We start from the raw sequence: 14394 nt of genomic DNA on the forward strand, positions 1-14394 counted from the left end.
CCCTGTGTCATTCACCCCATCTCCTGAGATGGCACAGCACCAGCTTTTATTTGCGAGTAACTGCCCAGAATAAAGGTATAGTCACTTCCTAACAATGAGCCTCAAAGGGATGTAGAACTCCTGGAATGAGGGTCAGTGTGATGGATTGGTGGGTAAAACACCAAATGCTCTGACTTCAATCCCTGGAACCCACTGTTGGAGAGGAATGACTACTGAAAGTTGTCCTATGACTTTCACTCATTCACTGTGGTACACGCACACATACACGCACACACGCACGCATGCACACAAGCACACATAATAATAATAACAACAATAATAACAATAATTGAATAATAATTATAGATCACTAAAATGTGTCCCTAAAAGTAGGAGTAGAGAGTATGTTCCTTTTGACTCATTTCTCATTCTTTACTCTGGAATGTGAAATGGCTGAAGAGCACTTTGAACTATGGGGACAATGAAGCTACACTATAGAGGCAAAAAAATGTAACGTTTTACTACATTATGTAAACATAAAGCCATGATACCCTAATCTACCTGGATACAAACTGCTACAAAGAAGCAGGGGAGATGCTTCTATTTCATGCAATCCTTTGTTATTTTAGGTCTCAATTACACACAATTATAAGTTATAGTAACAGGTGCTGGAGCCCAGTGACCTGTTCATAAAAATAACATCTGTGTGTAGCCGCAAGGCCACACTCAACATGACATGTTCAAACTGGTCTCCACCTCACAAAGAGCTTTCTGAGTCCTGCTGATGAAATTCCAGAGCAGAGGAAATCAGAAGTGATACTCTTGTAGTTAACTGTGATCACAATGCTTATCTTACCTTTTTCTTGCTACAGTATATCTGCCACTTTTTCTCCGCTGGAAGTGCAAACATGGCTTCCCTGTGTTTGTCTGTGAGGTCAAGTTCATCCTGAGAAGAAAAAAAAATGATTAGTATTACAGACACTGATGCTGTTCCTATAGAGAGCACTGCCAGTATCAACAAGGAGAAAAACAACTCACCAACACATACTTCAAAAAAAAGATGGGAGCTACTTCGTGGTGTGTTTTACAACTACTAATGTAGCATCTCCTGGCATAGGGCCAGACAGCAGCACAGAAAGGGGACAAAGCACAGCATGACAGGTACCCAGGGTTTCAATGAAGTGGCTAGGTTAGGCTTTGCTGTTGCTGATGCTATGTATGATCCATTGAGCTGTAAAGGCATTGAGCCATACGAATTCAGGATTAATCATATTAAAGATGAGAGTTTGCTGCTGACAACCCTCCAGATAAGACATCAATTATCAAAAATGGACTCTTGGGCTGAGCACTGGATGACTTACACAGGACAAGAACGAAAATACACCAGACACTCAATACCAACATTAACACTGATTACAGACAGAGTTCTTAGTAAATGCCAAGATCTTTTCTCTAAGTACCCCATAGCCATTATCCAAAAATGGATTTGTGGATGGCCTGCTGTAATTTAGGTTCTGAACATCCCCCATAGGTCCCTGTACTAGAGATCTGTTCCCCTGGGTGACACTACTAGAAGCTAATGAAACCCTTTGAAGGTAGAGAGACAAGAAGGAAGATGACCATAGGTCACTGGGGCATACCCCCAATGGGGATTGAGGGACCCTGTGCATTTCCTCTCTCTGTCTCCTGGCCATAATGTGAATGGTTTTGCTTTGCTGTTTGTTCCCTTTATGATAATGCAGCCTTGATCCAGGTCCACAATACTGATACCAAGGATTGTGAAATAGAATCTCCTAAACTGTGGGATAGCATAAACCTTTTCTTTTTACAGGTTCATTATCTTAGATGCTTTTGTAATAGTGACAAAAACTAAGGCAGCAACAGAAATCAAAGACTAGGTTTGGGTACTAGATTTCACACATAAGGGGTCCATAGCCAGTGAAGGAGAAGTACTGAGCTACACACATCATGGTATGGAAGGTAAGGCGTGACCACTTTGCAGAAGGCCTCAAGTGCCAGCCTATGGGGCTTATTCATTATTATGCCTATTTCATGTGCATGGGTGTTTTGCTTGCATGCATGTCTGTGCACCACGTGCATACCTGGTGTCCATGGAGGCCAGAAAAGGGTATCAGCTCCCCTGGAGCTGGAGATATAGACAGTTGTGAGGTGACATATGGGAGCTGGGAATTGAACCCAGACCCTCTGGGAGAGTAGCCAGTGTTTTTAACCACTGAGACATGACTCCAGCCCTGGGAATTTTTTGTCAATTTTTTTTTTTAACAACATAAGCCAATGAAGCTTTTTTGTGTAAGTGCCTAGTATCAGCACCACAAATTTCAACTAATATTTCCTAGGGATTTTATGTGCAGGCAGGTATTTCCTATTTAGTTATCACAATGAACCTAAAGAGGGCCACTCATTATTACATCTCCTTATATAATAGTCTCCATTGTAAGAAAGCCAGGGAACTTAGGGTGAAGATTAGGCAAGGCACTTCCTCCAGCCTACACACCTGCTGAACAAAGCAGCTAGCTTTTAAGCCCAGAGCTGTGTGACCCTGGAGTTCAGACTCTTCTTAGATCAGTGCTTAGAAAGATTAAGCCTAGAGTGGTGGAAAGCTTGGGAAGTCAACATTCAGACATTCATAACTAATAACTAATGAATAGCAGCAAGGAGATAATAAATATGGAGTTCTTAGAGGAAACATCTTGGCACTTAGTAACTCCATCTATAGTTAATGTGATTATTGGTATTGAGTGCCTGGTTCATTTTCATTCCCACAGGGAAGGTTATCTAGTTGAGAACAGTAAATGGCTGTGTGTGGGTAAAAGATAAAAGCTATAAATTAAGGTTCAATAAGGTTTGGATCTCTGAAGACAAGTCCTCCCCCCACCCCCTGAATGGCTTGTACATGTATCTGCTCTCAGTCACACTTGAGGACACAGACAAACAGGTCATTGGCTTCCTATCTTTCATCTTATACTCCTACAACTACTTAGTCATCAAGTCCCATTATTTTCCTTGCAATGATTTTCCCTTTGTTTCATTCACAATGGAACCACCTAGACTTACTTGTGTCCTAACAATCATTCCCAAGGCTTCTGGCCCAGCCCCTCACTCTTCTTCCTTGACATTCCAGTCATATCTACTCAGCACACCTAGACTTCTCTTCAATCATTTTTGCCTTCAATGTTGGGTGAGCATCAGAATCACTGGGGGCTTCTGACCTCACTGACCACCAGTGTTCAGGCCATGGGGCACGTGCGCTGTTTGCATTTCATTAAGTTTCCAGGGTATTGCTGATGCTCTGGTCTAAAAACCACACCTTGAAAATAAGCACTGTGCTGTTTCAAGCTCCCAATCCAGAACCTCCATTCCTTCCACGATACCTGAAAAATTAATTACTCATCTCTCAGCTGGCCTCTTGAAGTCTTCCATTTCTCCTGCCAGGGTCCCTTCTAATTAACTCTTTGCTATATCCCATTAACACCTGTCCCCCCAGAGCCTAGCACAGGCCAGCTTCCCACTTCTGAATCCCATCAAGTCACCACTTCCTCTCCAGATCAGGCAGAGCATTCTTCTTGCAAGGACTGGTAACAGCCAAATATATAGTAATGCCTGGCACAGGATGGCAACTGCACAGCTGTTATTTCTCTCACTTGAACACAAATCAGTTGCTAGTTTATTTTAAGAATACAATAAACAGTTAAGTCACTAAACCATGTATACACACACACACACACACACACACACACACACACCATACTCTAACCATAAGAAGCTAGCTGTTAATAATGCCAACAATGAACAACCAGAGAAGGAATAAAGAACTGGTACAGAAAATTCCATTATGAGAGAACATGTTTAAAACACTAAAATTCTGGCATGCAACTTATTATATGGGAAGTAATTCTCTTCCTTCCTTTTTAAATTTCCTGTAAGTCACAGCTGCTCTGAAAAACAGGGGAAAAAAGGGTGACATAAATCACTTTTCAACAATTAGCCCAGTTAATCAAACTGCTCAATAGTATCTAGCTTACTTTAGGGAGATAGATGCTTTTGATTTAAGAGAGCAGCATTCTTTTGTTTTCTCTTTTTTTATTAATTTATTTTTTATATTCCAATCCAAGTCCCCCCTTCATCCTCTGCTCCTGCTCCCCCCATGTCTCTCCCCCTGCATCTGGGAGCAGCATTCTTAATAATACACATTTACTACAGTACAACATGGTTTTTCCTGAGTATACGTGTAAAGAAATGTGTGAATCCTAAAACTGCAAAATCCACAGTATGAGAACAGTAGTATGCAGTTTTGCTGAGGTACAGACATTACCTATTTTAAACTGTGAGAACACAGACAAGCGGGGGCAGACAGTCTGATGGCAAAGGAAAATACCCACAGGGGGAAAAAGAACCAAATTGCTGTAGTGTTCCCACATAAAATTTCGATCTACAATCAGGACATGGAAAAGGATAAATGCATTCTGACAGTAAGAGACAACAATTGCTTAACACTTTCCAAGTGTCTATTAGTAACATTTTATGTGGATTAATTTGTTTTAACGTATACAACATCTCACCAAGTGAGTATTATTGCTAACCCATTTTCTAGAAAACTGGGTCACAGAATGACTGAGCACCTTGCCTCAGGCACAGTGATAGCAAACAGTGGAGGTGGGACTTAGTGCAAGCGGACTGCAGAGCCTTGTGTTCTCTCAGGGTACTACTGTCTATCCCCCAAACAGGTGGGTGACTCATGTCACAGAAATAGGCATGAAGAGGCTTCCGTCCAGTGTCTGTCAGAAGCAAGCAAGAGACGGGTTTTACTGGCAGCTGTCCCTGAATTGTAGGTCTGGCTTTTATCAATTATGCATCTTGGGTAAGGGTGTAGCCTCTGACCTTCACTGCCTTCATCTGAAGACACGGCGGGCGATAATGCACTCCTCTACTCACCTCAGAAATTCATGGAAGCAAAGAGATTTTGTGCTGAGTATCTAGTAAATGTCAGGCACTGAGCTAGGCACTGCTCATAAGGACAGAAGGGAAACCAGACACTAACTGAACGATGATTACATGCTAAGGTTGTTGTGGGAAAGTTGTTACAATGAAGGCTTCTCCAGTTAAGTGACATGGTCAACAGGAACTGAATAGTAGAAAGCACTGGAGACAGGAAACAGCAGCTGTGAAGGTCACTCTCAACTTGGTCTCTATCCTCAGAGTCACCAAAGGTGAAGAGTGAAGATTAAAGCAGATGATTTCAATTCTAATGAGACCCAGGCCTGTCCATTTGAAAGTGCTCTATATTTCATCCCACTTTAATGATGTGGCAAGAATGCATGCTTCTAAGGGACTACTATCAACACCTTAAAGAGATCCATCAGCACCATCCTACCTGTTCTAGGACCAGAGCCAGGCAGCATAAGGAGTGCAAAGATAAATAATAAGATACCCAGGCTTCAAGGCATTTGTAACCTCTCTACCAAGACAGACAGGAAGCTTTCCAGTTCTATTATTTTGCAGGAGAAAGTACAATTTCTAGTCAGGTCAGGTGCTTCCTGACCAGCCCGTCACCTCACCTACCAGCACTTCAGGTTTCACTTCCCCAGCTTCTGAATATGGTGCGTTCTCTTTCAAGTGGGCTCCTCCCACTGCATCTACGAATCACCCTAGTCATCCAGATTTTCCCAAAGCATTAGCTAACCACTTCAAATAGCTGGTCTTGCTATCCTTGATGGTCAGATCCTCTGTGCCCCGAAACATTTCTCACACTATTGTCGGGTTACTGGCATGCTTCATTCCCATTATGGATGGGTTCCCAGAGGATGGTAGTTCACTTTGTCCTATTCATCTTTGTATTAATTGCCAGTACCTGAAACAATACAACACAGGAGGCATGCAGGAGCAGGAGGAGGGAAAATTGAGGTGGCAGGAAAGGAAGGGCAGTGGGGAAGCTGGAAAGGAAAGAAAGTGTAAACAATTGATTTTACAGATTAAAAGCTAGGGGTTGGGAGATGGTAAAGCACTTGCAACACAAGTATAAGGAATTGGTTTGAATTCCCACAACTTGTATAAAGCAGGGCACAGAGGCCAGCATCTGTGATTCCTGTGCTTCTACAGGGAGATGGGAGGTAGAGGCAGCAGAGTTCTCAGAAGCTTACAGACCAGCCAGCCTGGTGTGGTCAGGGGAAAAAGAATAGATCTGTCTCAAATAAGGTGGAAGCGGAGGAAATACCTGAGGTTGTCCTTGATCACCCACACACGCACCGTGGTTGGTACAGATGAGTCTGCACTCACACACAGACATGAACACAACACACACACACACACACACACACACACACACACACACACACACACACACACACACACCCCCCAAACTTCTCTTATTGCTTATTTCTTTCTAGAGGTAGGATCTTACTGTGTTTTTTCAGGCTAACCTGGAAGGAACTCAATAGGTTGCCCAGACTGGCCTCAAATTTATAGCAATTCTCCTGTCTCCTATTCCTAAGTATTGTGATTCCAGTATGATTTGCTGTGCTTTGCTGGTAAAAATCTTAATGCTGTTTTTGCAAAGGTGCAAAATAAGGCATTCCAGGTGCTCCACATTTCCATCAACACTATGTGCCATGTCCTCTCAATGTAAGCAATCCGAATTTGTCAGACACTAGCTAGCTCATGTAGTTTTATTCTGCATTTTCCTAATGACAACTAGTGATGAACCTAACTTCCCACACACTGATTGCCTGTTGTTGCATTCATGTTTTGCCCATTTTTATTGGGTTGCCCATCTTAGTGTCATGATAGCAGCTGGGTTTCTTTTGCCTCCTCTCTTTTCTGGGCTTACTCTCTAGATACACTACTAGGGAAGGGGATAAATAAAATTTCAATGATGGGGAAAAAGAAAAACATAATTGAGAGGAGGGGCAAGAAACTGTAATACAAACTAATTAAAAATCATTCTGCCAATTTGTTTTCCTTAAGCTCTCAGATTACCTCAAAGTCATGTTACAGGAGATTTTCCATTTTGATAATTATTCCAAATACTGAAGAGAACAATGGAATTGAATCACTATATTTTACATTTCAAATAGTACCTGTTTACATAAGGGTTTTTTGTTTTTATTTTTAGTTTAGTTTTGTTTTGTTTTTGCAACGAAATCTTTAGTTAAGAACTTTTGTTAGGAAAACCTGTTTTCCTAGGTAGTTTCTAATCACACATCAATTAAAATTCATCAAACTGTTATATAACATGAAAATTGAACTTCAATAAAACTTCATAAATACAAAAACCCAGTGTGCTGTTGGCAGGACAGAAGAACAAGTGGAGTTGTAGGCAGCAGAGACAGACAGCACACTTGACATAGTAAGGAGATGCACTTCCGGCTGCCGCCTTCAGTGAGCCCTAAAAGGAGAAGAGGACTGGAAAGCAGAGTGTGCACAGGAAAGGAAGGCTTCAGGTCCTTCCTAGTAAGCACCAAGTCTACTATCTCACACACAACTTTTGTCAACACCACAGTCACTTCCATGAAATATCCTCACCTTTTCTTTGAAAATTTTCATAAATTCTGTTAGTATAGTTGACATTTAGGTCAACCCTTCCCCGAGCCCCTCAGTAATTAATTTAATAACTTAATAGTTAAATTAGGGGATACATTAACAAGAAGTCCTTTGGAACATTTTTGTTTCTGTTAGGTTGGAGCTGTTGGCTTTGTTGACAAAGGGTTTCATGTAGTCCAGTCTCACCTCAAATGCACTGTGTATCCAAAGGTGACTTTTAACTTTGGATCCTCCTGTCTCTACCTCTGGAGTGCAGAGATGACAGGTGGGTTCCATCCCATAGGAATTACTGAGTGCTGAAGACTGAACTCAGGGCTCTGTGCGTGCTAGCCAAGCACTCCACCATGCAAGTGACATCCTCAGCCCTGGGTTTGGGTTTTGTTCCTAGCTGTGGCACCATGAGGAGTTCTGGTCCTGGGGTACTGGGTTTCGCTCTAAAACTAGTAAGTGCTCATCACAGCCAGAGAGCCAGGAAGACTTAGACTGCTTATTCATCTCAGCTCGTCTTAGCCTGGATGGCCTCCTCCTTGCCCTGGCCCCCTAAATTTTCTTCTTCATCTTATTCTTTTGGGACAGATCTTTGAAAGGGAATTAAAAGACAGGGACTTAGTAACAAGAGAATGCTCTGTCTGACTCCGCACCACCACTCTCTCTCTCTCCCTAGAAAGCTGCTTTCCTAGACACTAAAAGCCACAGGCAAACATAAAGGCTCTTGTCCGAGAAGGTTACAGCCATCCTTTTACCCTCTTATAGAGTACGTATTTTTCTAATGTCTTGAATAAAGACGTTTTAAATGAAGAAAAGAGCTCTGAGGAAAGCTCAGCTGTGGGAACCACAGTTCTAGGCTTAGCACTAACAAAACATATTATTAAGCCTCCACTCTGAAAGAAAGAGTGTGGACAAAGAAACCTCAACTGGCCCTACACTTACACTTTAGTGTGGACAAGTAGCTCAACAGTGAAACCCACATAAATCAGAAAACAATTGGCACAGGACACATCAATAAAAGGAAATGCATTGATTTGCTAGATAAAGCAAGGGAAGGAATTCTGAAAGAATACACAATAAAGGTCTTGAATGAGTAGAAATGATTAGTACTTTGGGAGAAACTCTGTTTTCAGAGATTTTAAGACTGAAATGTAAAATTACATATGAACCTCCTAAGTGGTATCGGACAGCCTGCTGGTTCCATGGAGCACAGCAGACCCACACTATGTTTTTGGCCTCATTCAGTTTCTAATGAGGTCAGCTCACCCACACATGCACACGAATGGACATTTATTTACACAGAGGTTATGAATGCATTTGCACAGTCTAGGGGTGGGGGATAGAGAGTAGGAAAATAGGGAAGGAGAAGCTAAACCAGGCCCTTGGGGTATCCTGCTCATCCATTCACCAATTTGTGTGTTTATTATGTTGGGGGTTTGTTTTGCTTTCTGTGTGTTTTGTTTTGCTTTCTAATGGCCCTTGACAAGCTAACCTTCCATCTGATTCAATGTAGAGAGTTCATTGAACTCCCAAGCCTATTACTCAACCAAGCCTTAGTTTCCTCCTACAAAATTGCCTATGGCAAACAGGCCCAACTCCTGGAGCCTACCGCTGCCCAGGCTTCCTACATTCTGCATGGGTTGTAACCATCTCTGGATTACCTCAACGATATAACAGCATAAGCACCACCTTCTCAGGGTGGAACCCCCTTTTCCCATTATGCAACTCCACAATACCTGGAAGCAAAACCCCTAGAGAGGCCAGGAACCGGAACACATGTCAGAAGACAACGTGACAAGTACTTAGCAAGTGAAAAGGCTACACAAGGAATGTGGATACTGACATGAAATTTTACTGACAGCAAATTTTTTTCAAATCACTTTTATGAATGTATGGAGGAATATTCTATGAAGCTGCAATAACTCATTAAACTTAGGAACACCCAGCCCCACCAAGACATGTAAACATCACACTTAAGAGTCGAAAGTTACTAACACCTCTTAAACTTTGTCACAAATGACCCTGAGAACACGTTTATTCTTAGGGTGCTAATTAGAAATATGATGGTTAGATAAGATCTTGGACAGTTTAGAGGGATACTCATGCTCCTATCCAGTCAGGAAAGGGCAGAAATGGTCAATGACAGAAAGCTATCTACCCAGAAAGGGATGGGCATGTACAAACAGATCCTGAAGGCTTCCAGCCTGCTGCACTTCTACCAACATTCTCAGTCATTGCACAAAATACCACAGGATGACTCACCTCCTAGGTAATGTTTTGTCTGACAGACATGTTTTCTTGTGATACACACAAACAAGAAGAGAGAAATCCCACAAGCAAAGGCTAACAAAAGTTTAGATTCTTACTACTAATGCTTTAATGTTGTATTTCCTTTCTTTCCCTTATTAGCAGTTAATACAAATTATATCCTGTTTGCTAGACAAACTCTACAGCTAAACATATGGAGTTCTTTGACTTCTGTCATGTGAATAGAAATTCATTAGGATAACTTGAACTTTTAATTAATCTGAATTAGCAGCAGCAGCTTGCTGGTCCTCCAAAGCAAACAACTGTTCTAAGTAGCTAAATCACTTTCCCAAATATCCACGTTCAGAACTATAATCTAGTGCAACTTCAGCTGACCAAGTTTAGCATTTTTAAACAGTGTTCTCCTAATTGAATGGACAGACAGAGCCAGCTGCAAAGTGATAGACTGCTAAGACATGCCAGAGCCCTGTGACAGACTGGAGCCAAAGCTCCTGGTCCCTCCTTCTCATGCCAGTTCTGTTCCTGGAGCCTAAGCCCCTCCCATACACTCAAGAGACTTGTTTGGCAGTTCATCTGACACATTTCAGCTTTAATTGGGTCAAAAGACAATCTAGTAGAGTCTCTTCCCACAGCACAGTTACATACTTACTTCACCACGTAATATACACTGAAGAAGCTTAGTTCTCTGTGGTGTGGGGGATGTGGTCATGTGGATGTGTGCTCTTGTGCCTGCAGACATTAGCCTCATGAAACCCGGAGCTCACTGATTCAGGGAGACTGGCCAGGTAGTCACCTTCCCAAATTCCCCATTCCCTACCCCACTGCTGGGGTTACAGGTGCGCACTGCTACCTGACTTCCATGCTGTTGGTGGAGATCTGAACTCAGGTCCTCATGCTTTGTGGTAGGCACTTTGCTGACTGAGCCATCTCCTTAAGCCTTGGTAGAGAGATTTTAAGAGTAAAATGATTTCTTAAACCTCCTCACCTTTGCTCTTTCAATCTTCTCCCCTTCCTGTAGCCCTCCTGATGTTTCCATAGTAACATTCAAATGAGAAAGATGACTAGAAAAAGATGACAACAGGTGTGTGTGTGTGTTTGTGTAGGGGGGGTGGGGGGATGGAGGTGTATAGCATCAGCCCAAGTGTATCATCACCACTTCAAGGGTTAGTCACAGAACAAATGCAGCATCTGGGGTATTCAGCAATCATACACACACACACACACACACACACACACACACACACACACACCCTCCAATACTTAATATACATCTCACATGCTAAACTTTAACAAGCGGTATCTACTCACACAAGCATCCAGACAGCAAGCATGCACTGAGCACCCTCTCTGGGCTGGACACTAGTTCCAGGCCCAGGAGATCCAGAAGTTAGAAATGGCAGATGTAAGGGATGCCATGTCACTGTGCTCTCTGAAAGTGCATGGCAGCATCTGTATCTCAGGTCTGACATGATGGGCTAGCCACTAAAGAATAAACTCAAGTTAACTGGATAGGACAGGAAAGAAATCTCTGGCTCCCTCTAAATTTGGTAGATGCCCATCTTTCCAGAAAACAACCCTTATGTTTATTTTGTTGGCTTTCAGTCACTAAGTTGAACTTTGTTCTTGAATTTTGCAATGTGCAAAAGTAAGATGCTGGCAGCTGTAGGGTGTTTTCAATAAATCCACTTAAAACTGGATAAGAGAAAAATATGCAGCTTCTAAAAGCGTTTTTTTTTTTTCAACAAAGAAAATTCCAAACTCTTCATCCATGAGCCAGAAAAAGCATAACTGAAGACAGAGCCCGCCACTGAGCTCCCAAAGCATGAATCAAGAAACAGGTTTGCCAGCAGAGGACTTCTGAACAGGGAGGTTAATGGGGAGGGTTTAGAGTGAAGCCGTGAGCACAGTCACAGATAATCTAGAACCAAAACGTGCATCCTCTTGTTGGGCTAAGGTCATGTGTGTGGTGAGAACAAGTGATAGGGTTAAGATGATTCCTACAGAGCCAATATAAATCTCAGGAAGTTACATGTTCAAACTGACAGCTCTTTTCAACTGTAACTAGAGCACATTTAAAAAAGTAAGATGGGGGAGTAATTACAATGCTTTATTTTCATGTGTGAAACTATCAAGTGACAAACTTAAAAAATAAAATTAAGTGCAAGAAAAAAATTACATTTGAAAGCTTACCCAAAGCCTACAACTTGCAGAGATCAAATTAGCCCCCTGGCCTTTTAGTCCCTAAAACTGACTAAGTGGGGTCAAGTACAGGGCGGCAACTCAGTACAACATCTTGACTGTGTAATTTGCTCCTAGGAGCTGAAGGACTAAATTAAGTTGTCAGATTTTCAGTTATAGTCCCTGGTAAGCAGTTATACATCATACACAGTCTCTTTATATTAATTTATATTAATAGAACTGATCAGGACCAAGGGGATTTAAAACCATTTTCTCAACAGTATCATGAATTCATAGTTTTACTGTGTTTATTTTGTTTGTTTTTCTCCACTCTCCTGTGGCCCAAGGCTCACCACAATCTCCCTACACAGCCAAAGATGACCAGCCTCTATGACCTGCCTGTATCTCCACAGGCCTGGGACAGGTGCCACCATTTCAGCCACTGTTTCAATTTAAAAGAAATTGTTCCTGTTTCTATGTTCTCATGTCCTCTCACCCCATCTCTTTGATCTAACATTAGGAAGCATTCAGAGATGAATGGCAACTGAACTGACAGCACCATATCAAACACAAAGTCATATTTTAAAGTGACTTAGAATGATCTTGGTAAGACAAAATAAACACAGGATTGGAAGGAACAGTCTTTCCTTAAGCAGTCTGTAGAGTATCAGAGGGCCAGAAGGAAACTTATGAAGCCATTTTGACCATCCAACTATTTTAAGCAGGCAGAGTCTAAGCCAGTACAAAGAAATGCAAAACGTCTACTGGGATAAAAATCTGCTGCCAGATTTTAGAAGTGATACAATGTTCTGTTCAAAAGCAAGACAGATACAGGCACGTAAAACTACACAGATTAATAATGGCCTGTATTACAAACCATCAGCTGTTCTTAGCTAGATCAATTTGTTTATCAAGTTCTGAATTTGAGGCTGTGTTTGTCTCCTTTAAACCAACTGCACATTGGCCACAGTTCTTACTGACTGCACAGGAGTTTTAGCGGTGCACACACACAGTCCACTATCTAGACTACCTCTTCCCTTTGTGATGCAGTGCATGCTGTCATACCGGCGTTAAGTAGGTTTTTTGTTTATTTTGGTTTGGTTTGGTTTGGTTTGGGTTTTTGAGACAGGGTTTCTCTGTAGTTTTGGAGGCTAGGCCTTCCTGGAACTTGCTCTGTAGACCAGGCTGGCCTCGAACTCACGGAGATCCACCTGCCTCTGCCTCCTGAGTGCTGGGATTAAAGGCATGTGCCACCACCACCCAGCAAGCCGGTTTTTTTTTTTTTTTTGAAGAACTTATTGAATTAATTTATTTAAAAACGCAAAGTGTAAATGGAAGATTTCCTCAATATGTTTTCCTTTACCGTCAACTAATAGTGTCCTTTAGCTAAGAGAATTCCCTTTTGACCTTTATGAGTTTATCAGGTGAAAACAAACCTCATGGAACTAGAACAATCTTAATACCAGCTCCTTCAATCGATTCTGGTTCTTGGCTTCCAGATAACTAAATACTCTGAAGCTATTCTGAAATAAAATCTGATTTCCTCTGCTTAGTTACCAGAAATCTATTATACTCTAATTAAAACAAAACAAAACAAACAAACAAAAAAAAACAATAGATCAAAACCAGGACTCCTTACAACCAGAATTTTTTTCTTCTATCAGTTTAAAATTACATGTTCCTGCTATCCAATTTTTTTTGTCAATTTCCAATGGAGACAGGAACTGAATAACTCCCATAAGAAATTTTCTATTCTTAGCCATGAGTTTAGTACAAAGGCACATTTTTTTAAAAAATAAGGAGCTAAAACATGATGAAACTTCTCATTGATTCTGATGATAACAGAAGAGTTTTATTATTAAATAGCACTTGTAATAGTCCCAATAATAAGAGAAATAATTTCAACAGCCTGGAAAAAAAGGAGTTAACAATTCTCATTGCTAACAGAACAAAATTTGCAGTCTGAGAAGCTTTCAAAAAATAAAAAATTAAAATTAGCACACATGCACACACATGTACACACACATACCAGTTTAAATACAATGACCTATACAAGAATATAATGCTAAAGCCCAGTTCCAGATGTAGGATACTACTCATTAAATTGTTGGGAGGTCCCATAACCCCCCTCAAATGAAACATCCCATTGTCATTGCTCTTGGTTGTTCACCAAAACATGATGGAAAGAGACTATTTCTGAAGACACCATAGGGTTGGGTCACAGGACAGAGAGAAATGAATCTGGTGCTGATTCAGAAGTTTCCTTAAGAATAACTAACTTTCATAGTGCCAGAAAATGCTATACAGGCTGCTGAAGGGGAAAAGTCATCAACAGTCTTGCCTGGTTATGGATCTTTGAGCTATAATAATGACCGGTCCAGTAAAATATGCTCATTGGTACAATAGTGGCATGAATGTTACAAG

At 41.4% G+C, this 14394-nt stretch overlaps 1 protein-coding gene across 2 annotated transcripts in view; it reads right to left on the reverse strand.

The window, feature by feature from the left end:
- The window catches only part of Daam1 (dishevelled associated activator of morphogenesis 1), a 168409-nt gene that overhangs the window by 76821 nt on the left and 77194 nt on the right, over positions 1-14394 (reverse strand). For both annotated transcript variants that reach the window (XM_027418217.2, XM_027418218.2), the window contains exon 3: positions 836-925. In XM_027418217.2, coding sequence (XP_027274018.1) covers positions 836-925 — 90 coding nt within the window. The remainder of the gene's footprint in view (positions 1-835; positions 926-14394) is intronic.

This window comes from Cricetulus griseus, chromosome 5 (assembly GCF_003668045.3).
Source record: "Cricetulus griseus strain 17A/GY chromosome 5, alternate assembly CriGri-PICRH-1.0, whole genome shotgun sequence".
In the NCBI taxonomy this organism is placed as follows: Eukaryota; Metazoa; Chordata; class Mammalia; order Rodentia; family Cricetidae; genus Cricetulus; species Cricetulus griseus.